At 44.2% G+C, this 24,629-nt stretch overlaps 3 protein-coding genes across 5 annotated transcripts in view; 2 read left to right on the top strand and 1 right to left on the bottom strand.

Annotated features, from left to right (window-relative positions):
- TOM1L1 (target of myb1 like 1 membrane trafficking protein) overlaps positions 1-9,399 on the top strand; it is a 68,005-nt gene extending 58,606 nt beyond the window's left edge. Inside the window, exons 11-15 of the mRNA XM_053288571.1 lie at positions 2,447-2,549; positions 3,087-3,147; positions 5,678-5,756; positions 6,433-6,514; positions 7,624-9,399. Coding sequence (XP_053144546.1) covers positions 2,447-2,549; positions 3,087-3,147; positions 5,678-5,756; positions 6,433-6,514; positions 7,624-7,690 — 392 coding nt within the window. The 3' untranslated portion in view covers positions 7,691-9,399. The remainder of the gene's footprint in view (positions 1-2,446; positions 2,550-3,086; positions 3,148-5,677; positions 5,757-6,432; positions 6,515-7,623) is intronic.
- A 1,148-nt stretch (positions 9,400-10,547) lies between these two features.
- On the bottom strand, positions 10,548-24,563 carry LOC128341918 (cytochrome c oxidase assembly protein COX11, mitochondrial). The gene is made up of 4 exons (XM_053288572.1): positions 24,139-24,563; positions 16,581-16,736; positions 15,147-15,272; positions 10,548-12,470 (listed from the first exon to the last, which is right to left on the bottom strand). The coding sequence occupies exons 1-4, from the start codon at positions 24,433-24,435 to the stop codon at positions 12,291-12,293; spliced, it is 759 nt and encodes a 252-aa protein (XP_053144547.1). The 5' UTR covers positions 24,436-24,563; the 3' UTR covers positions 10,548-12,290.
- STXBP4 (syntaxin binding protein 4) overlaps positions 24,464-24,629 on the top strand; it is a 219,686-nt gene continuing 219,520 nt past the window's right edge. The window contains exon 1 of one of the 3 annotated variants that reach the window (XM_053288566.1): positions 24,464-24,598. The gene's annotated coding sequence lies outside the window, so the exon portion shown is untranslated. The remainder of the gene's footprint in view (positions 24,599-24,629) is intronic. The other 2 variants (XM_053288560.1, XM_053288570.1) reach the window with 2 other exon arrangements.

Raw genomic sequence — 24,629 nt, 5'->3', positions numbered from 1 at the left:
CAACATGAAGTGCTTCCTTTCATATAAGTGAATTCGAATCACCTAGATAGAGGTTTGGGTCATAAGAGTAAGATGTTCCACCCCACAGAGCTTCAAAGGCAAATCTTATCTCTCTGAACTCTGCTTTTTGAGAAGTGCCCAGGGACAATGTTGTGATCTGAGTCCACCACAAATGCAGCTCGTTATCAGACTTAAAAACATACAGAGCTCCCTTGCAGTAGCATAAACCCCATTGTACTATCCTAAGGCCCTAACACACTGTCTTTGCTCAAAGAAATATACCTCTTTACAGACTAGTGCTCCTATTAGTACAAAACGTTGCATTTGTGGTGGTAGTGCATCACTGTAGTTCTTTGTCGTGTAGCACAATAGCAATTCTTCTTGTGCTTCGGTTGCATGCAGAAGCTGTTTTTCTTGCAACATGCAGAAGGGGTGTGTTGTAGACCCTTGTTCACACAGTTTGGTTGTGCCGCATTAGAGCAGGTGTTAATGCCACTGCAAGCACCTCTGCAAAGCCACACTTCTTTCAGAAGTACTTCCGTCCAAGTCAATGTGTATGTTGACTATTATCTATAGAAAGGAAAAGCAGGAACAGTGTGAGGATGATTTATTGAAAAAAGTCCCGATGCATTTTGAGGTAAAATACCTCTTTGTCGGGGGAAAATATTTGTGTAACACAATGTAAAGCCTTTCACAGACTGCTGTGAGAACAGTACAGTACAGTTGGCAGTCTGTGAGAGGCTTTACATTGTGTTATACACAAATTTTCCCCCAAGGAAGAGGTATTTTACCTCAAAACACATCGGGACTTTGTTTTTTCAATAAATTATCCTCACACTGTCCTGCTTTTACTTTCTATAGATAATAGTCAACATACACATTGACAAAGTCCTGATGCGTTTTGAGGTAAAATACCTCCTCCTTGGGGGAAAATTTTTGTGTAACACAATGTAAAGCCTTTCACAGACTGCCGACTGTACTGTACTGCTCTCACAGCCGTCTGTGAGAGGCTTTGCATTGAGTTGTATGAAGGTTTTCCCCTGAGGAAGAAGTATTTTACCTTGAAAATGCATTGGGACTTAGTTTTTTCAATAAGACATCCTCACACCATTCCTGCTTTTCTTTTTCATTGTTGTTGGTGTGGTGCTGTGGGATGGAGGGTTTGGGAAGGGCAAGGGAAAGAAAAATCTCTTTCTCCTGCTCCCCGCCTTGTCTATCTGTCCTCACAGGCCTCCACCGGTTTATATACTAGGAGCCAAACAAAACATGTTGCTGCTGCTCAGTATATTGTGTTTTATTCTGTACATGTTTTTACCTTTTAATGTGGCACAGAGGGGAAATGCTTGACTAACAAGCAGAAGGTTGCCGGTTCGAATCCGTGCTGGTATGTTATATCGGGCAGCAGCGATATAGGAAGATGCTGAAAGGCATCAGCTCATACTGCATGGGAGGAGGCAATGGTAAAGCCCTCCTGTATTCTACCAAAGAAAACCACAGGGCTCTGTGGGCACCAGGAGTTGAAATTGAATTGACGTTACACCTTACCTTTTATTATTTTTAATGTTGAAATTTAATATTTGTACAGCTTTAATTGCTTCATATTGTTCTAAAGGTACTGTAAACCGCCTTGGGATTATTTTAATGAAAGGTGGTATAGAAATCTGACTATAAATAAAATGCAACAGAAGCAACTATATTGTTGGTTCATGTACGAAGTAAAGGTGGACAATTTAATTTTAATATCAAAAGGTGCATGTGAGTCAAAGGAGCCAAACTTTCCCCTGTATTAGCTCCCCACTTCACCTCTTCAGGCACTTCTCTCCCTAGTCTGGCTCATTCCTGGTACCAGAGCCAGGCTGAGAGGAACATAGGAAGCCTCCATATACTGAGTTGGACCATTGGTCCATCTAGCTCAGTATTGTCTTCACAGACTGGCAGTGACTTCTCCAAGGTTTCAGGCAGGAATCTCTCTCAGCCCTACCTTGGAGAAGCCAGAAAGGGAACTTGGAACCTTCTGCTCTTCCCCAAGCAGTTCCATCCCTTGAGGGGAATATCTTGCAGTGCTCATACATCAAGTCTCCCATTCAGATGCAACCAGGGTAGACCCTGCTTAGCTAAGGGGACAAGTCATGCTTTCTACCAAAAGACCAGCTCTCCTGCCTTTGGTGATGGGTTATTGGGGTGGGGGGCAAGGAAGGAGAGCGGGTTCATCTCTTCTCAACCATGTGCACCTTTTTGATGATAAAATTAGACACACATCCCTTTTCCATGCTCACATGGCAGACACACACAAAACAAAATGGCTGCCTCATCAGACTTTGGCTGTAGCAACAACATAGCATTTGCACAAGAAGCAGGTTTATGTTCTTAAAAATTTCTGGTACACTTGGTGCTCACAAACACCCGCAATCTTAATACTAGCTTTCCTTTTTCCACTTTATTTTAGACTCCCAGCCAGTAAGTATTGCTGCCAGCCCTCATTCCATTCAGCCATCGCTTTACCCACAACTAAGCTCACTAACTGCTGCTGCGCACACTCCGCATCCCTTGTAAGTAGCAATGTCTGTGTTTAACCTTTAGCTGGAATTTGAAGGTTGATAAGCAAGGATGAAAACTGCTTCACAGGAAGTCACAAATGATCCCATCCTTGGAAGCTTGTCAAAATAACTGGGTAGACTTTTGTCAGAGCCAGTCTTTCATCTTGTAAGCAGTGTGGAATGCTTGGAAAAGGAAAGGAGCGGAGGGAGAAATAGTTGAGGCAGAAGCAGGACTACAACCGAATTGCAATGTAGGATGTCATAGATTCAAAGTTAGAGGAAGCCTTGTCGGCCATCTGATGCGACCCTGTGCTTGATGCAGGATATCTAGAGCATCCACAACAGATGACTGTCCAGCTTCTAATAAAAAACCGCCAGAAAGGGAGAGCCAACCCCTTAATGGCATTCTTAAAACCGTTCTTAACATTATGGAGTTTCTCTTAAATGTTCAGCTGAAATCTACTCTCCTGTGACTGAACTTCCTGCTTTTCACTCCATGGTCAGTTATGGCTTATTGACAGCTTTCTATGTATTTCCCCCCACTTCTAGGTTCACAACAGAAGCACAACCCACAAGCCAGAGCTTCTCAGGTGGCCACACATATGTCAATGTGAGTAGTGAACTATTTCTTGGTACTGGTACCAAGAATATAATATAAGACAAAAATGGACTTGCATAGATTCTGGCATGCAGAAGGTCATCTACCCAGTCTTTCCCAGAATTGCTCTTGTTAAGGTATCCTAATGCCTAGGAATAAATTCTGTAGGACAAATACTAGAGAAGAAAACAGTGCCATTTTTACCTGTTCATAAGATGCTGATTTCTTGTTATTAAATGAAGAGTGAACATTGGTATCGTAGAGTGCCACAGTGGGGATTTTGCACCAACTTGCGTTTAACTTCATTCCTTACCTATACCGTGAGGCTGTTCTCACGAGCAGCCATGCCTAGGCTTTGGATCTGCCAGAATCCACATGGATCCCAGTGGTGCTGCAACACTCAGCCCGGCTCTTAGCCAAGGCTAAGGGTACAAACCCAGCGCGACTTCTGGGATCACGTGTCAGCTCGCACTCACACAGAGATGAGCACCTAGAGCACTCGTCCCCTGGGGGAATTCCCCAATGCACTGTGCTTGGTGCACTGTGGGATACTCAGAGGCCAGGACTAGTGATCTGCGCTGCTCCATGATGCATGGAGCAGCAGGGGTCACGTGGGAGGGCACGCCGTGCCCACCAGCTAAACAGTGATCATCTGGGGGGAAGGCAAGGTTTGGGAAGCCTTCCTCTCCCACCCTCGCCCGGTAAGTCATGTGAATGACTCCAGTATTTGTTGTTTGACTCAATCCAGAAGAGACCAAAGTACTGTTGGTTGGTGGTTCCTCTACCCACATGAATGATGTTCATTCTGTTCTAGATGGGGTTGCACTCCCCCTGAAGGACCAGGTTTGCACTCTGGGAGTGCTCATTGATCCAGCATTGTCACTAGAGGCTCAAGTGGCCTCTGGTGCAGAGCGCCTTTTATCAGCTTCATCTGATACTCCAGCCGTGACTTTACCTGGACAGAGATAGTTGGGCCACAGTTACTCACGCTCTGGTTACCTCTTGCTTAGACTACTGCAATGTGTTGTATGTGGGGCTGCCTTTGAAAATGGTCTGGAAACGGCAGCTGGTACAAAATAGGACTGCAAGATTATTAACTGGGACTGGATATTTTGATCATATTACACCAGTGCTTTGTCAGCTGCACTGGCTCTCAGTCCATTTCTGGGCCCAATTCAAAGTGCTGGTTTTAACCTTTAAAGCCCTAAATGGCTTGGGACTGAGTTACCTGAGAGAGCGCTTTGCCCCATATGTCTCTACTTGTACCTTAAGATCTTCTTCACAGGCTCTCCTCCGGGTGCCCCTGCCAAACGACGTGAGGTGGGTGGCTACCAGGGAGAAGGCCTTTTCGGTGGTTGCACCCCATTTATGGAATAGCCTTCCCAGTGAGGTTCACCTGGCTTCATCACTTTGTTCTTTTAGATGCCCGGTAAAGACCTTTTTGTTCACCCAGGCCTTTTATATTTGGGTTTTTAAATTTGGGTTTTTCAGATTTGATCTCATTTTTAACTAATTTTAAAATAAGTTTTTAAGTGGCTCTGTATTGTATTTTGTATTTTCTTTTTTGTCTGTTAAGATTTAATGTGTTGTGTGTGTTAATCCTCTGTTGTGACCCGCCCAGAGAACAATTAGTTATGGGGCGACCAGCAGATGATGATGATGATAATTATTATTATTAATACTTGTATTTATAAAGCACCCCACATTTCTAGGCACTGTACAAAAATGAAAGACATAGGCCCTGCCTGCAGGCTTACAATCCAGGATATTTTAAATTTCAGCTTAGATGTAAAATACTGTTAGCCAAGTTAAAGAATAGCATGAAAGGCCAGCATAAATGTCCGCATTCTATTGTTTCACAGATTGACAGTGTGTCTTTTTCCTCTGCTTAGACTTTCATACTCTTCATTTTTTAAGGGGGGGGGGAATTAGTGGCAGCCTTCCCTGTACTTCCACATAGCTTGCCCTGATGTAGCTTACCCTCACAGTCTTAAGTTCTGCAATTCTCATAGTCTGTAAAACCAGTCCTCAAACCAAATTCTAAAATGTATTGGCCAGGATTGAAAAAAGTGAAATTTGCTCATATTAAGTAGCATCCCACCACACACAGACAGCTGTTGCATGACTGAAACAGGTTTCAAAAGTAACCTCTGATATGGCATGGGAATCAGCTGTTCAAATAGCCTCCCACCCTTCCACTGAGCTATGGAGTTTAAGCAGCTTTTTGGATTTCAGCCATTAACTTCAGCCATTAACCCTGAATTATGAGAATAGAAAATGGAAAGACTGTGCCATCGAGTCGGTGTCGACTCCTGGCAACCACAAAGCCTTCTTCCCGCGCAATATGAGAGGATAGAAGACCTGGATTAAAAGCAACAACAGGGTTAATGTCTTTCTCTTCATGTTGATGCAAGCCTTCATCCTTGTTTTTTGTTTAGCTTTATGTACTTAACAACAAAAGAATGACTAGCATGTTAGGCTAAACCGGTTTTTATGAACCCATCTTCCTACATACCTGATTAATTCCACTTCATTTCCTTAGGTAAACACAGTTTTAAATCCAGTGCTTCTGCATCCAGTGAGCCTCCAAAGCAATGGGACAAGAGATGCATCACCAACAGGTAAATCTAAAAGCCTGCAGTTAGAGCTCAACTTTACATACACTTGTCTTTGTTTTTCCATTTATTAGTAGGATTTGGATGAACTCCAAAGCACTCAGAGGCTACACGTGCTAGAGAAGGCAGTTCACACCTTCCCATAAGAACTGACAGTGCTACTTGACGCCATGCATTTTGAATTGTACATGCATAGGTACTATACAAACATTATGCCCATGTGTTATCTGTGAGATCCAGATGCAAGACAGGTGAGAAGGTGGGGTCTTGTTCTCTCACTGTGTGTAACTTCTACACACTTTGAAGTCCATCCAAACATAGCCGAACACCAAAAATAAAATATGCATAACCACCAAGTTCAACTGAGGTTTTTTTCTTAAAGTTATTTCAGTGCAATATGTTTTACTAGTTAAACCTATTTGGATAAGATGACTTTTCATTCTTGTTTTGATCTACTTTTGCCTGCATCACCGTGGGGAATCATAGCCTGGATCCTTCCCCCTCTAATCTTTACTTTTGGCCACCCCTTTCACTCCTAGTTTACACATTACCCTAAATTACAGTAGAAGGTGGTATTGAGGATAACTGGAACTCTTGGCCATTTTTTCCTTGAGCAGCAGAACAGAAGACTGCATGTCAGTTTAAAATGTTAATTTAATAATCTGATTTTCCTCCTCCACAGACAGATCCAAAAGCAGCCCACCACCACCTAATTATTATGAGCTAATGGAATTTGATCCATTGGCTCCCAGTGACAAAACAGAGTAAGTAATTTCAGTAAATGACCAACTCACTACTTGTCTTGCATTTAAGTCCTGGTACAAATCTTGCCTCAGCCATGAACTTGACTAAGTGGCCTTAAGTAAGCCACTCAGCCTCTTCATCTGCAAAATGGAGATCTTTAAGTATGAAAGAGAGTTTCATGTATATGAAACACTTCAACATCTATTATCTGGAGTGCTTGAACACCAAGCCACATATAAGTTATTATTACTGATGCTTGTTATGAATAACCAGGATTGTTTAATAGGTGAGTGGGTGGCATTTCTTACTGGTTGGGCAACTTCACTGGAAATTTATTAGACAACTGAGAGGATGGATTCAAATCTGGGTTTTTTGGGGTGAAAAATAAGGGCCTTGTAATGATGGTCAAGTATAGCAGGAACATCACATATAGGGTTCAAGAGATGTTATGTTGAAATATTTAATGAGGCTGTTCACATGAGCAGCCCTACCTAGGTAGGGCTGCTAATGTAGAGCGCCAGGATGGTGCCAGATTCCCACACTGCCCGGCTGGGTTGCCTGAGGTTCCCCCTGGGCTGTTAGCCAGGTGGAAGGGCTGTCTGTAGCTTGAGCAGGCGTAGAGCTGGGCACCTAGAGCACCCAGCTTGTAGGGAAACCCCCCGCGGATTGTGGGATTTCTGGAGGCTGGGTTGCATTTCCCTGGCCTTCAGAAATCGCTCGCTGCAGCAGTGATGGCATGCATGGTGCGAGGATTGCTGTGGTCCTGTGGGAGAAGGTAGGCATACTCCTGCCTTCCCCTAGCCACTAGGGATTTGGGTTGTGTGAATGACCTTAATATCTCTTCTCACAAACTGAAAATGTTTCTCTTCCTTGTGCAACCGGGCAAACAGATTATCATACCTTGATTACATTGAGGTCAGATAGAATTGTTTTGGGGACCAGATATAACCAGTAGACCACCAATTGACCATCCATACCCTCAATGCACAGGATACTGTAGGGCATGAAGACAAGGGTTTTTTGCTAACTATGTTATGCTCCCCTCCTATCTCGCCCTCCACTATACTGCTTTAATAATCTTTAGGTTATTTCATGTCATAAAAGTGTTTACCGTATGCTTGGATTTCAGACCTATTTATGAAGAAATTGATGCACACCTCTTCAAAACAAGGGTTAAGAACCACAACGGATGCTAGAAGCAGAAGATACCTGCTTGGACATTTTCTGTCCAAGTGGACAATGTTTAACTTTATCAGCACTAAATACTACTTTTGATAATGCAAAACCTGTTAATCAAATGAAAAATGACTGGCTAGACTGGCAGGGTGGAAATCTTTTTAGAGGTGATATAGATAAGACCATTTAGTGAGGGCCCAGAAAACCTAAGATGTCTGTCCTGTATACTGTGCCTTAAATGCATTGCTTTATGTTAAGGTCAATGAATTACTAAGAGTGTGTGGTTTTACTTGTGCATATATTTTGGACAAAAGTCATCAAAATTATGTGCTGTTTCCAAAAATTTATTAGAGGGAGTGCAATACCCAGATTGTATCTGACATATAAAAATAAACTTTGCACTCAAGGTAAGGTACTTTTTATTTCATGGTACAGTCCGCTTAATTAAAAATGAACTATTTCCATGGGAAGAGATTTTACAAGGGAATTGTTTGGTTGGCCTTAAATATACCACTAATGGAAACCATTCAGAAAGTCTAAATTTATATCCGCAACTAGAGTTTCTAGGCCCAAGTGCAGTCTTCTGGATATCAGGTGGTCTCTTAGTTGCTAATTTGGTGGCTCTGGCAATAAGATTTGCTGGCAGCCCGCTGTGGGATGGACTCCATTTTTTTGTCCCCTCAAAGTGCAAAAGTAATTGACGACCTAGATGTTCTGAAGATTGTCTTGCAGCATGCTTCTTGCTCTTCTGATTTGTCACAACAGCACTTTTCTATACAGTTATTTAATGCACTAATTGTCTTAAACTTGCACAAGCTATAGGGATGTACATGAATCATGGTTTGTTCACTGATTCAAAGCACAGTTCAGGCACCTTTAAAAGGGAGGAGAGCAGGTCCGTACCTGCTCATTTGCCACAGCAGTGCGTCTCCCAGGTTTCCTTCACGCACCAGCTGCATGAGCATGGAAGCCAATCTCGGCACTGCCCTGCCACATGAGGACAGCCGGGGGAGTGCCACCGGCCCACAAGGGCAGCTGGGGTGGGGTGCGGGCATGCCACTACAGCAGGAAGCTGTGGCGAGCAGAGGAAGAGCAGATACAGAACTGCTCTCCTCTCTTTTAAAAGGTGCCCAGGCTATGTCTCAAATCGGTGAACAAGTCATGGTTCGTGCACATCCCTAACAAGCTATTCCAAAACAAAGAATGTGAATCACTAACAACCTGACTCAAAGGTTTGCTCTGGCAAAAATTTTTTGCTTCTCTGTCCTGGCACCCTATAAATACCCTACATGCATTTGTCGTCACCATTAAAGAATCACTGACTATTGCACAAACAGGTGTGGCTCCAAGTTTTTGTGGACTATTGAGAGCTGGTGGAAGGAGATAGTGGAACAGCCCTGTAAGGTATTGGGTTACTCTGCCTTAGTTCTGTTGCTGCTGCTGCTTCCCCCTGCTCTGAACAATCCTGGTGACCCAAACAGAAAAGGATAGTGATGTGGTCACGGGATCATAATGCAGAAGGGTGGCTGGAAGTGCCTTCTCTGATGCAACGTAGAAGATGTATATGTGCTGTCTACCAAACTGATACTCAATACATGTAATTGTAACTAGTCACTCTAATCAATGCTTAGGACTGCAAATAGATATATTTTAAAACTGACTGCCTTCTGTATGCAATATTTATATTTTACAATTACTATGCTATTTTTTATAAAGTCCAAGTAAAGAAGCTGTAGTGGAAAGCTGAGTTATTACTAAATGATACTAGAAGGAATACTGTACAACATTGTCTTCCTATTTGTTTTCATTGCTACCCTCTTGCATTTTACACTGCCATGTAGGCATTTATACATAAGGCTCCAAGGAACTCAAAACGATCCTGAAATAATTTCTAATACTAATCAGCATAAGTTATCATTCCTAGAACATTCTGGATGCTAGACATGGAAGCTAATATGACTAGTCTTAAATCAAGGGATTTTCACAAACACAGGGACAACAGAAGCAAAAGTTCCCCTTTGCACCTTGATATGTAAACTACCTTGTTGAGACTAAAAGTTAGAAGGGATGCAAAATGTAGAAACAATGCCAAATATTTGAATAGCACCATATTTTAAGAACAGATCCTCCCTCTTCGAACTTTCATGGCGCAATGAAGTGTAGGTAGGGTAAAGTACTTCTTAATTTGACAACTAGCCAGCTAGTTTTAACTTTGATTCCTTTATTGTCGTTTTGGGCAGCATCCATTTGCACTGAAATTAAGTTAGTTATGACTAGATTGATTTCAGTGGTACAGGTGGACCTCGTTATATGCAGTCCCAAAATCCACAGTTCCACGTATCTGCAGTTGGACAATTGACACTCAACCTTGGTACACACAAGGGGGGAAAGGTTTCAGTGTATCCATGGTTTTGGGGTGGCCAGAAATGACCTTGGGTCATTTCTGGCCACCATTTTGCAGAAAGCCATTGTGTGGCTCATTTGTTATTTTTCCAGTGATTTTTTTTTGGCTGAAGAAATGGCAGAATTGGGGGGCATTGAAGGACAGCTGAAGGCCTACAGAGCACAGTATGGCACGTTCCCCACCATTTTTAGGGCTATCTTTCCCAGACTCCAGGAACCTAACCCCTTGATTCCAATTGCCTCGCTGTTTCATTATCCATGGTTCCATCATCTGCAATTCTAGCAGAGAAGAGAATCCCCATGGATAACAAGGTCCACCTGCACTAACTAGTTTGGTGGTTGCCTTTAGTTTTCTTAGTGAGGAAATGTCACATTGCACGGCTGCTACTTTACCTGCAAAGAGGTGTTATGGTCAACTGATGTTCATTCAGCTTTTCAGAATGGTATCTAATCAAGTTAGTTCAGACAGTGATCTAGACAGAAACCTTTTAATTTTTAGTGAATCTGTAAACCTATGATGACAGTGCCCTTTTCTTAACCATTCAACACATAACCGCATTATAAGGAATACAATTGTAGTATGCACATTGAAATGCAGCTTAATATGACACTCTGAAGCAAATAAAGAGAGAGCTTGAGTCTCACAAAGTTGTCCAGAAAGAACAGAACAGAATGCCGGGAAGAAAGATTTACCTTTAGCCATTACAACTGGGAGGCGAAAAACAGGATTGTTAAAATAAGCTCCATGATTTTTCTTAAGAACCACTTTCCTCTGATTTTTGGCTTGGTTTCAGATGATTCAGCAAAATGTGAACAAAGGCCACAGCATGGCACAGTTGAGTTTCAACATAACATTCCATTATATGTTAACTGGACAAAGAGGCATCCTTTGAAGTGATGGCTCTCTTGTGTTTAACAAGGGGAGACAAACTGTTCTTATTCAGCCCAGCAAAGCATCCCTCCCAGTGGCGGTTGCTGTGTCCCTCTTTCCAAACAAAAACAAAACAAGCACCCTTTGGGAAGGGAAAACCATTTTCTTGTAACTTCTGCTACGCAAACTGCTCAGAGCTTTTGGTTGAAAAGAGGTATATAAATATTTTATTTAGTAAATGTTCAAAATCCTGGCAGGGTTTACAGGATGGTGCTACTGCTGGTTATGCAGGTATTGAATTCAAGTTTACCTATTTCTGGATGTAATAATTTGAGTGGAACATCAGTAGTGTTCAATGTAGTGTTGAACAGATACCAAACTCCAAGAAGTGGAGAGAAGCAAGTTATAGGCCTGTGCGATTCAGAAAATTGGGAATTCTATCATTGGAATTACTGTTCCTCACCCCCACCCCAGTCAAGAGGCATTAGTGCCCTGGGTAGCCCCACTGATGGTGGGGGCCCTTTAACTGGCTGCCTAGCATAGGGGCAGCTGGGTGGCACAGCAAGGTTCAGGAGCTTGGAGTGGGGTGGACAGAGTGAGGAACGTCTCCCTGGAAAACCTGCAGGGTGACTGGGAGGACACATGAGCTTCTGGGGATTGTAGTCCCACGCAGAACGTATCATTTGAGAAGCTCTGTGTGGGACCACAATCTACAGAAGCCCGTGTGTCCTCCAGCAGCCACACGGGCTTCCCAGGGAGAAGTTTGTCACTCCCTGACAGCCCCCCAACTTTGCTGCACTGCCCCATGCCAGTGCTGGCAAGCTAGTTAAAGGCCCCCTCCACCAGCAGGCTACCCAGTGCATTTGCCCTGCATTCTAATGTCTCAAGGGGGGGGCGGGGGGAGATGTCTGAATTCATGGTTTTCCGAATTGCACAGGCCTTAACAAGTTATGATTTTATATTTTTCCATTTGGTACCCCATCTCCAGCTAACATTTTTGCAAAGAATTTTAAATAACCATATAAAAATTGGAGGTTTTTTCAAGGAGCTTCATAACTTTCACCACCAATTCATTAGATATTGGTATTGAGAGAGAAAAATAAGACTTAAAATCATTTGTCTACTGTTCCTTACTGTATTCAATCATGTTCCTTCAGTGCAAAATTAAATATCACATATTCAGAAAAGTCACACATCTGTACATACTCCGTATCTAAAGCAGATTTTCTCTTTTATAGTTTGTCAGCATCTTTCTTTTGTGTCAGGGTATCTGTTTTTGCAGTCTGTAGATCACGAATATTGAAATAGCAAAGGGATCTGTAATCCAGAGTCCAGAGATTGTGCTATTAATTATAACCAGGGAGTGGCAGTTTCTGTCCTTTTGCTTCAAAAAAAGTATAAGAAAGAGTGATCAAGTCAACTCTGGCCATCTTTGGGTCTTCTGCAAATTCAGGGTCAATGAAGAAAAATACTGGCATGTCTACTTCTTCATGGGGATTGAGTCGTTGTTCTTCAAAACAAAAACACTGGATGTTTGGGAAAGAGAAAATTTTAAAAAGTATTAATACAACCATTTTTTGCTAACCTAATGTTCCAGATAAGATATAATAGCTAAATATTGTACTGCTGTTTGATCCACATCCCACACATCTTCCCAGTTCTGTGTAATTGTCTTGTGACAACTAGAACACCAGCTTAAACAGAAAGTACGACAAGTATTGAATGAAAAGCCAGTAGCACATCCCAAGCAGCACTGATTGTAAATTATATCCATGTCCACACTTTTTGGAAATAAGTTTACTCTGTTCCAGAAGAGTGAAGGATTAATTGAGTCAAGACAAGGATGCCCACAATGCCACTCTCTGGTGGTGCATCCCTTGCCATCTGACGAGGACTCCCAGAAGCCTCCAAGAGACTCCCTTTGCACTGCAGTTGGGGCAAAAAAAGAAGCAGCAGGAGGGTCTCCTGCTCATCTCTAAACTGCTGTGCCAATGAGAGGAAACCCACTCCTGTCTCATTTCTTCTAGCAGGCAGAGAGGGAGGGGGAGTCTTGCCTCACTTGCACAGAGATCTGGATAAGGAATGAAACACAAGCAGTTTGGGAAGGGAAGACATGGAAGGAGGCGGTCAGACCCTAAGACGATGAAGGCATGAAAAGGATTATTGAGGATGATAACGAGACTGCAGAGAAGCGGAATGAATTCTTTGCATCCGTCCTCATAGCAGAGGATACTGACCATTTACCTGCACCAGAACTGAGCTTCTCAGGCTTAGACGCTGAAGAATTAGGCCAGTTTGAGTTGATGAGAGAGGATGTTCTAAATTTTCTTGAAAATCTAAAAGTCAACAAATTGCCAGGGCCAGATGGCATCCACCCAAGAGTTCTGAAGGAACTCAAATGTGAAAAAGCTGATCTAGCAAAAATATGTAACCTGTCCCTACAATCAGGACTGGAAAGTAGGGATCTAATAGGGATATGGGAGAGTACAGGCTGGTTCGCTTAACTTCTGTGCCAGGTAAATTGATGGAAAGCATACTTAAGGACAAAAACCTAGAAGAACAGGTCTTGCTTAAGGAGAACCAGCATGCCTTCTACAAGGGCAAGTCTTGCCTCACTAACCTTCTGAAGTTCTTTGAGAGTGTCAACAGGCATATGGATAAAGGTGATCCAGTTGACATAGTATACTTAGACTTCCAAAAGGCTTTTGACAAAGTTCCCCACCAAAGGCTCTTGAGTAAACTTGGCAGTCATGGGATAAAGGGGCAGGTTCAATTGTGGATTGGTAACTGGTTGAAGGAAAGGAAACAGGGTAGGAATAAATGGAGAGCTTTCACAATGGAGGAAAATAAGAAGTGGGGTCCTCCAAGAACCTGTACTGGAACAAGTGCTCTTTAACTTATTCATAAATAATCTAGAAGTTGGGGTAAGTAGACAAGTGGCCAAATTTGCAGATGACACTAAACTATTTAGGGTAGATTAACCTTAGATTAAATAATCGAATATTTGATTGTGAGGAACTCCGAAAGGATCTCTGCAAACTAGGTGAGTGGGTGACAAAATGGCAAATGTGGTTCAATGTAAGCAAATGTAAAGTGATGCATATTGGGGCAAAAAACCCCAACTTCAAATATATACCAAGAACAGCCCGGATGGATCAGGCCCAAGGCCTATCTAGTCCAGCATCCTGTTTCACACAGTGGCCCACCAGATGCCTCTGAGAAGCCCAAGATCTCTCTCCTGGTCAGGCACTTAGACCAGGCCTGCTCTGCTTAGGCCCCCAGCTGTTTTGGAACTACAACTCCCCTCCCCAGCCACAGTGGCCAATAGCTAGGGATTATGGAAGTTGTAGGCCACTGTCTGCAGAAGGGCTGAAGTTGAGCAGCCCTGGCTTAGACCCATCAGTCTAGCTTGGATGCCTTTAAAAGGGACTTAAGGCAAATCCATGGAGGATAGGTCTATCAATGGCTACTAGACTGGTGGCTGTTCTATTCTTAGGAGAGTCCCTTGCTGCCAATTTTCTTTTTCACAGAGCAGTGCAAGTGAGAGAAATTCTGCCTCTTCCTGAAGCTCTCTTAAGGAAGCCAGAAGATATTGCTAGTAATGACAAAGAGAGCTTTGCCTACTAACCACGTTGGGATGAGTTTTATGAAACTATGGGAGGAGAGCTGGTCTTGTGGTAGCAAGCATGACTTGTCCCCTTTGCTAAGCAGGGTCCTCCCTAGTTGCATATGAATGAGAGACTACATGTGTGAGCACTGTAAGATATTCCCCTGGGGAGATGGAGCCACTCTGGGAAGGGCATCTGCACGCTTGCATGCAGAAGTTTCCAAATGCCCTCCCTGGCATCTCCAAGATGGGGCCGAGAGAGATTCCTGCCTGCAAATTTGGAGAAGCCACTGCCAGTCTGTGTAGACAATACTGAACTAAATGGATCAATGGTCTGACTCGGTATATGGCAGCTTCCTATGTCCCTATGAAAGGCAGTATAAAATGGAACTATAAATACTAAGCATTGCTGATATTTGTGAATCCCTGTCCTAAGTCTAGAGGATGAAGTCTCATTGTGCCAATGCTGGAATCCTGAGTGACACTGCTATCATGAATTAGCTTTGGCTCTGAATATAGACAGACTGTGGAAAGTTCAGTTAAGCAGAGGGGCTGATCAGCTGTAACCCACTCATGAACATTATGTTTGACCTACTTGTATCTTATTGAAATACTGCCCAGCTTCAAAAGGCACCACATTGTAAGTAGAGATTCCAATTACTGGTTTATCTGTAGGATTCTTTGCTTTGTAAAATGCCAGTGCGGTCTCTCCTGGAACCACCTATAAGAAAAAGGTTTTCTGATGATTAATATGGTTTTCCCTACTAACTCAGTTCCTACCCCAACAACCAACATTGGGGTTTGACCTCTACTTTTGTTCTTATGATAGTTACAGATGGTGCAAGTTATGCCACAGATTCACCAGAGGCAGTTACTCCATCATCTGCACTCTGTCTCCAAATGTTTATAATGTTACAGCCTAAAGCAGATTCCTGACTTAGCTCTATCTAGGATTTGAAGGAAAGTGCATTTATTCCCACACAGATGGGGCACAGATAATGTTTTCATAAATAAATAGCTGTGTACAGTACCGAATGTGAATCAAATTTATCCAAGGCAAAGCGCTGTTATTTGCAAACATTAAAAAAATATCAGATTGCACATTAACTGTAGCAACAAGGGTTTACTTAAACAGTATACAGGGAGCCCCCTATTTATAAACGGGTTGTGATCCAAAAGTTCGTTTCTAAGTTGAATGTTAGAAACTCAGAGCACATAAGGAGGTTGTTCACACGACTTGGCAGACAGGGCAGTGGGGAAACCTTGTTAAACTCACCTTCCGATGTGTTGGAGCACGGACTGTGCTCCCAGATGATCCACATGGCATGCCTGCAGCACAGAACATCGTCCTGGCCTCCATAGATCCCACAGTGCACCATGCGCCATGGGCTCTAGGCACCTGTCTCTATGTCTGCTGGAGCTAAACATAGCCCCAGTGAACACACAATCCCTGGGTGCTCGTTCCCTTAACCTCGGCTAACAGCTGGAATACAAAGCAGGGGCTAGGCAGCACTGCCCTGCTGGGATTGGGCCCAATCCCGGCAGTTCTCACATGCAGCCTAACCTAGGCTGGGATTCCCCAACCTGTGTTAGGCTGTCCATGAGAACAGCCTCATTGTTCCTATGAGGGACAACTTGTTTGTATATGCAGGTTGGCATTTGTAAGTTGGGGACTTCATTAATTTAATGTGTTATGGAGCTTTGTTTACGCGTCATTTGGAAGTCAGGTGTTGGTAACTCAGGGAATGCCTGTACATTTTTTTTAAACCTCTTCCACTTCCCCCACTTTCTTAATTAAGGCACTGAAATCTTACTGTTGAATGTACAAAAGCCTGCCTGAACCGCTGCACTCTAGTGCAGCCTGTATACATCAGTACCTAAGCACACTCAAATGGAGGCCTCTCACTTGAGTATGCTATTATTCAGCATGACTAGTCACAATTCTGATATTTTACATGATCAATTGGCATGCTTACATGTGTAAGAAAGTCTAGGACATACCAAGCTTAGAGAGCTTTTAGTTACTTACATATACTTCAGTCTGTTGAGGTCTGAAATTCCAGTGAAGACTTGCATGTACATCTGCATTGAAGGTGACCTTAATAATGCGATCTTTTACAGGTTCCATAGTTTCAATCTGGTCTGAACCATGGCCTGCCACTGCTGACCCACCAAGTCCTGTAGACTTAAAGGAAAAAAAGCTGTAATTAATAACAGCCAGATGAACAAACAAACAAGTTGTTCTAGTAAGAACTAATCTGTCTACTTTGTCACTATCCCCACAACTGGACTAAATTTGGTAGTAAGAACTAATCTGTCTACTTTGTCACTATCCCTACAACTGGACTAAATTTGGCCCAAATCAGTTAGGCAGTTCAGATGTTAACCCACTTAAATATTTATTTTATTTATTGTTAAATTTGTTTACCGCCTTTCATTAAAACAATCCCAAGGTGGTTAAACAATCCCACTTGCACCTCAAATGTTCACATCTGCCATCTTGAAGTGGGGTGGATTACATCATCACAAACTACACCATTTAGATGTCTCTATGTGTCACTCACTACAACTGTACCAAATTTGGTCCAAATCAGTTGGACAATCCACAAGCTAGCCCACTTGTGCCTCAAACGTCCACCATCTTGAATCGAGGTGGATGACATCATCACAAACTACACCACTGAAGCGCCCCTATATGTCCCTACAACTGTACCTGATTTGGTTAATATTGGTCCAAGCATTGCTAAATTGATAGCAGAAGGATGGACACACAAACCGACACACACATGAAATGCCGGGTGATTACATAAAACTATTGGAAAGCAGGCTAAAAACAGAGGGCATCTGAGGCAAGACAAATTAAACAGAACCAATCTCCTTAAAGAAAGAAGATTTAAAGAGACTATCAACAAAGGCTACAATAAACATTACTAATATCTGTCACACTACCAAGATACAATTAAAAAACAAAACAACTATTTGTCAATGGCCTAAGCAAGAGCAACTGATTCTATCAGGGGGAAACTGTGTAATTAACGAATTCATATATTTACTCTGCTTCTCCCTCTCAAATCTAAGTTACAGTCTATAAAAACTACAAAAGGATAACTCTATAATAATGTTATATGTTAAAGGACTGTTATGGCCAGCATGGCCCCTCTTGCCACAATTCACTTTTTGCACTTTAAAGTTATTATTTACATATGGACAGGTATATGAAAAAAATATCTATTCATTGCACTTATATCTTGCTTTTCCTCCAGGGAGCTCAGGAGTACATGGTTCCTTTCTCCCAACTCACAATATCTCTGTGAGGAATATTAGGATAAGAGATAAGTGACTGGCCCACTGTCACTCAGCAAGCCTCATGGCTGAATAGGGATTCAACTGGTCTGCCCAGTCCTACTCCATGCTAGTTCTCAAAAAAGCAAGAAGCAGATGGTGAGGATGTCCCTCCCATACAGACAGAGGACATCTACACGTATTAGATTTAGGCCACTGATTCTGATATAGCACGATACACATGTAAGAAGTCTTGTTACCAGCTGAGCTTATTTTGCCCACTCCCAGAAACCTCCCTGGTTGCAGCTGCATCTCCAGGCTTAGAGATTGCACTTTTGCTATGCTCAGGAGCTGCACCGCAATGTGAGCTCCCAGTTTATGTTATACATGGGGACAAGTCGCTTAGCTGGCAGTGGACGGCCGCCCCTAGATTTGGGCTGCAAGTAACACAAATTGCAAAGGGGATTAGCTTCACACCTTTTCTCCCTATGTGGGGGCCCAGCTAAGCAGACTCCAGAACAAGCTACTGCGAGTTATCTGGCATCCAAGGTCATTTTGGACTTAGGATGAACTCTAAAACTCCCCTCATCCTCTTGCAAGAGAGATAAAACCTGATGCTAACAAAGCAATTAGGCCAGGAAGAGAAGACGGATAAGACAAGTGCAGCAGCAGACTCCCTCACAATAGGAATGAATCAGTGATATAACTTTGAAAAGGTGCCCATCGAAACTTTTGATAGAATTATTGGGAGAGTCAGTCCCAGCACACGATACTCTTTTGACACGCCTGCATACCCTAGTTTTCATTTCAATCAGCCCTGCATACAACAGGCAACTCACACACCTTCCTACTCAGAAAGGACAATCAGACACAATGCATTCTGAAAAGGTCTGTCTGGAGTCCCCTATTCAGCAGAGCATGACAACAGCAAAGTGCCCCCAAGGCACATTTTGGGCTAGAAGTATCCCTAGCCCTAAGACTCTGTGTGCTTCCTCACGTATTATACACTTGGGACTCCACTGTTACAAGTGCTCCCTTGTGCTTTACACTTGGGACTCCGTCAGACTGCAACAAGCAAGCTTTGTGTTCCCCCTCTCTATCACACTGGGGACACCACTGCAACAAGGACTTCAGCAAGCCCATCTTCTGCTCCCTTTGTGCTTGACACTGGGGAGTGGGGACTCCATTGCAGCAAGAACTCCAGCAGACCACCCTGGTGTTCCCCTCTCCTTTGGGGCCATCTGAGATGAAATCACTACCTGGATCAGTTCATGTGCCTCTCTAGCCAGTGTCCCTAGCAGGCGTACTGAGCGGGGTCCACCGATACACCTATCTCGTGAGCATCCATCCTTTCACTAACTTCTGCAACCCTCCTGCTTTTCACCTCGCTGTCCCTGAAGGATGTGAGTTTCCTGCTGCTCAAAGCCCCATTGCCTAGAGACAGGTACGGTATAGAGGTTGTCCAGCTCTCAGGACCCCAATCTATCACTTTGATTCAAACTTTCCCCTTTCCCCCTTTCTTAACCTCTCTCACAAGCTGATGAGTTCATCAAGTTTCTTGAGTTCATACGCTTGCATAAATTAAGGCTGATTGGAACCGTCTCCCCTTTTAAGCTAAATTCCCCACATTTGCCCGAACGGGGGTGTTGACCAATCATCCCTAAGGCAGTTCCATCAACAGCCTGCTTCCATGTACAGATTTCAGCCAAATCAGGACAAATATCAAAGGCAAATTAGAAAGGAAGTGATTAAGAGCAGTCTATGGAAGAAAGCAATTATGAGCAACTCAAAACAATCTATCTGCAAGTCATACCTGCCAGCATGCCCCTATTGTCCCATTTACCTGAATGGGACAATAGGGACATGTTGGCAGGAATGGAAGTGTTAAAATTAGTTTTCCTAACTCCACAATTAATGTGCTATCACAGGATCCTCATGTTATACCAGCAGTAGCATACCACTGCTCAGTTGTGGATGTTTTATAAGAACTTAGTGTTTTTACAAACTACTTCCTAGATATATAGATTAGCATGAGGTGTCAGGAGAGAACCTCTTTGGCTGGTTTACTAGGTTTTTCCTTAATATAAGACAAGCAGTGCATGGGGCTTCCTTGTTCACTTAAAGGTAAAGTGTGCCCTTGAGTTGATTTCGACTCCTGGCGCCCACAGAGCCCTGTGGTTTTCTTTGGTAGAATACAGGAGGGGTTTACCGTTGCCTCCTCTCATGCAGTATGAGATGTTCCCTTTCAGCATCTTCCTATATTGCTGCTGCCCGATATAGTACCAGCGGAGATTCACACTGGCAACCTTCTGCTTGTTAGTCAAGCATTTCCCCGCTGCACCACTTAAAGTGACTCTGATTCACTTACTAACTTATTAAATGGCTAGAACACTTTACATTTTTTTTATTGAATTCACTTCCACAACAATCCTATTAAGGTCACTGGATAAACTATATCTGAGATATTATCACTTCACAATATATCTATTGCACAGGTAGGGATGGAACGAGGGTTGGCATGACTAACCCAGGATATGGAATGGAGATATTTAACTCTTCTACTGCAGGAGGAGACAAAGCAGTTTCTCCGGCCCATCCTTCTCCTCCACCAGCTAAATCCTGGCTTTCTAGTCTGTTGGGCCACAGTGTCTCTCAATATTAACTCTCTTCTACTTTCTATTAATAGAAAACTAGGAGTTACTCCATTATTTACTTAGATTTTAAAAGCTCAAACTACATTTATGTTTAAACCAGTATCTCCTTCAGTTGTGTAGAAGCTAAGTTGGTGTGGTCCAATTTAAAGAGGAAATTGATTCACGAATGGGAAGAGATAAACCCACTTGTCCACAGCAGCTTACCTTCTTACACTCCATCCACAACCAGGCTCAGATGATAGGCCCCCGTCTGCACATTATGTTCAACACTCATACAAGTGTACAGTTGGATGCAGGTACAGAAGTATATTTCCTATCCATACCATGCATTTAAAGGGCCTGTATCCAGATTTTAAAATGAACACAGGTATAGTAAATTAACACAAACACGTGTACGAGTGTACAGGCTACTGAAAGTAGATCTTGAGGTCGTGGTGGACAGCTCATTGAAAGTGTCGACTCGCTGTGCAGCAGCTGTGAAAAAGGCCAATTCCATGCTAGGGATCATTAGGAAGGGGATTGAAAATAAAACTGCTAATATTGTTATGGTGTGGCCACACCTGTGGTACTGCATACTATTCTGGTCACCATATCTTAAAAAGGACATTGTAGAACAGGGAAAGGTGCAGAAGAGGACAACCAAGATGATCAGGGGCCTAGAGCAGTGTTTCTCAACCTTTTTGGAGCCAAGGACCGGTAAATCCTTCATGTGCAGTTTCAAGGACCGGTACATTCTTTGTGTGCAGTTTCCCAGAACAACATTTAGTAAAGGGGTTTCAAGTTTAAGTTTATCTATTTATTTATTTAACAGACTTCTATACCTGCCCAAAACTTGCATCTCTGGGCAGTTTACAGTCAAAATAATATCATAAGCATTAAAATCATTAAAACTAGAATCATTTAAAAGCAAACATTATATATTAAAACTATAAATCTCATAATTTTGGATAAGAAGATTACGCTTTGATCAGAAGGGAGAGGGGGAAAGGATGAGGCATCATGGCTCCCTGGCACCTGAGATTTGTCAAGTCCAGATTTAACATTACCATCTTTTAAAAATATGTTGCAACCTTATACTTCACTTTATTGCTCAGTGTCAGCCACCCACTCTCAGCTGCCCCCTCCTTACAGTACCATTTGCTCACTCTTACAATTACTCTTACAATTGAAGACAACTTCTGTGTACGCACAGAGATGGAGCAACAGCTGCTATCCAAAAGCCACAGTAGAAAAACTCAACAATAACTGATAATCTTTTCCTAAGCAGAGACATTATTGAATACAGGAGAGAGAAGAGTTATGTTTTGAATGTACATGTTTTATTCTGGCAGTTTTAGATAGTAAAGGTAAAACACTACCCTAAAAGTGTCAGCAGCAATACTACAGCAAAGGAAATAAAAGCTAAGAAACTGGAACTCAGAAATATGGAGCTTTGAGTCGGTATATTAAGAAGCCTTCAACACAAAGAGTCTACCTGAGGGATTCTGAAGCCAGAATCAAAGGGTGCAGTGCTAAGGCTTCTGCCGGTTCACATGGGTTAGCAAGTCCAGCTCTATGTTTTAAGTCTCTATGAACATGCAGATCTGCTAAGCTCACTCTTAACACGCATGTTACCCTTTCCAGCGCCATGAAACCGCCTCTAACATGGCACAGGTGTTTGCAGGTTTGAGGAAAGGCTTAATACATTACAAACGGGGATTGATAGAGGGATAAGCTGATAACTCCAATAAACGGCAATCCCTCAACTCTGTGTTCTCCTTTACCAATTTTTCTAACCCTCTTTACTGCTTTCTGCTTCAATATTGCTTTTTTTAAATTAAAAGCCCTGTTTTCTTTCTCTTACTCTTTCCCACGCTTTACACCAGCTTCCAGCCCGATACTCCTCCTTACCTCTGCTGCCTCCCTTTTGCTCTTCCTCTGCCCGGCCTGTCTTTCCCCCCCAGTGGGATGGCCTACTGGCCCTGATGGAGCATGCCGATTACTGCTGGCCCTTCCCGCCAAAATTGCAGGAATTGTGGAAAGGCAAGCAAGATTGCGGCCACCACGGGGGGCCTTGCCAGCGCCGAATGGCCACAGCGTCAGCGGCTCACCCCCAGCCCCAAACCCAGCCAGAAGCAGCAGCGTAGGGGGACGGGGCGTGACTTGTGCCACGACTCCCTCCAGCGCAGGGGCGGCGACGGCAGCAGAGCAGGGACCAGGGCCAAATGCTCTTTGGCCCTGGTCGATTCCTGCTCAGCCATGTGGCCGATCACCCTGCTGCTGAAGAGTGCTGGTTTCTGTGACCGCGACCGGCCTGTCCCACGTCCCTTCCTCAAAGTGCTCCCTCGGAAGGGACTGCAACCACCTTCCTCAATGCACTCCTTCAGGAGTGAAGAGTGACTGCGGCCAAGGAGCGCTGTTTCTGAGAGCTCGTGATCAGCCTGCCCACGTGGCTGATCGGGACACTGGCACTCCATTCTCCTCAAGGCACTCCCTCCAGAGAGACTGTCCCAAGTGCTGTTGACCCATGCTGGGTAAAAATACCCTCAGCGCCAGTTCAGAACCTCACACATGGCTTTTTCCAGGGAGTGAGTGAAAAGCGCTCTCTCCCCTTGCCCGGCAGCCGATAGAGCCAAGGGGACCTAATAACCTCCGGGAGGGGGTGCGGGTGGAGAGGAGGAGGCCACGGATGCCCGGATTGCCCAGGACTGTTCTACCTATCTACGGACCGCCAGTCGACTCTCTGTGGACCGGCGGTTGAGAAACACCGGCCTAGAGCACCTTTCTCATGAGGCAAGGCTACAACACCTGGGGCTATTTGGTTTGGAAGAAAGACAACTGCAGGAAGACATGATAGAGGTCTATAAAATCATGCATGTTGTGGAGAAGGGATAGAAAGAAAATCTTCTCCCTCTCCCATAACACTAAAACCAGGGGTCATCCCATGAAATTGATTGCCAGGAAATTTAGGACCAGCAAATGGAGGTACTTTTTTCACACAACACATAATCAACTTGTGGAATTCTCTGCCACAAGATGTAGTGACAGCCAACAACCTGGATGGCTTTAAGAGGGGTTTGGATAACTTCATGGAGGAGAGGTCTATCTACGGCTACTAGTCAGAGGGCTGTAAGTCACCTCCAGCCTTGGGGGAGCGGGGTGCCTCTGGGTACCAGTTGTGGGGGAGTAACAGCAGGAGAGAGGGCATGCCCTCAACTCCTGCCTGTGGGCTTCCAGCGGCATCTGGTGGACCACTGTGTGAAACAGGATGCTGGACTAGATGGGCTTCTTCTGTGGGCCTGATCTGGCAGAGCTGTTCTTATGTTCTTAAAACACATAGGGTGAGGGGCTACTGGGACAGAAATCCCTCATCCTCCACCACCCCCCACACAACTACCCTGTGGGGTAGAATAGGATTAAATAAAAACGCGTTTTCCCGCTCCAAGGTCAGGGCTGAGCGGGAGTCCGCATCGGTGTTCCCTAACCGGGATTACCTTCCCAGATGTTGTTGACTGCAACTCCCAGAATCCCCAGGTGCAATGGCTTCTGCTTGGGGATTCTGGGAGTTGTAGTCAACAACATCTGAGAATCCCAGTTAGAGGGAACACTGGTCCGCATCTAAGTGCCGCGCTCTCTAGCTCCGCCACTCCCCCAGCCCTGAGGTCCTCTCACCTGGCAATAGAGCCGGTAAAGCGGCACGGCGGCATAGGACACGCCCGCCATGCCCACGACCCCGGCCGCCAGGTAGGTCAGCACCGTCCTGTTACGGCGCTTCCAATCCTCCTCCTGCTGCCGCTGCTGCTCGTGCCGCCGAGCCTCGGCAAAGGGATTGGTGCTCTTCCCACGCCGCCCCGCACAGGCCGCTTCGCTGTTGCCATAGAGACAGAGCCGGACCCGCCACGAGCCCCATCCGCCCGCTGCCCTAGCAGAGGCCCCGAAGCAAGTCCATCCCCGTCCGCGCAGACCCATGCTTGTTCCTGTCACGTGGATAACCCATCATTTCTCGCTCGCTCCCCAAGCAGGAATGCTCGCGAGACTGCAGCTGCGAGGGACGAAATCAGTCAGCGGCACGCAACTGTAGCTTTGCTGCGGCTTGCGGGAAGAACACTCTTGAGTACGGCGGCCGCAGGGGGTAAGTTCGCGTTGCGTTCTCGTTGCCTGCC

The sequence above is a fragment of the Hemicordylus capensis genome, chromosome 2 (assembly GCF_027244095.1).
Source record: "Hemicordylus capensis ecotype Gifberg chromosome 2, rHemCap1.1.pri, whole genome shotgun sequence".
NCBI classification, from domain to species: Eukaryota; Metazoa; Chordata; class Lepidosauria; order Squamata; family Cordylidae; genus Hemicordylus; species Hemicordylus capensis.
The sequence above is the reverse complement of the archived record's forward strand: the minus strand, read 5'-3'. Positions and strand labels throughout refer to the sequence as shown.

Bases quoted from the DNA above. Each gene is read 5' to 3' on its own strand.
- LOC128341918 (XM_053288572.1), bottom strand. From the start codon at position 24,435: ATGGGTCTGCGCGGACGGGGATGGACTTGCTTCGGGGCCTCTGCTAGG. The intron at 16,737-24,138 runs GTGAGAGGACCT...TTTTCCTTTAAG, and splicing joins TTTACCGGCTCTATTGCCAG to TCTACAGGACTTGGTGGGTC. The intron at 12,471-15,146 runs GTAGGTCAAACA...CCAAACATCCAG, and splicing joins AGTATTTCAATAAGATACAA to TGTTTTTGTTTTGAAGAACA.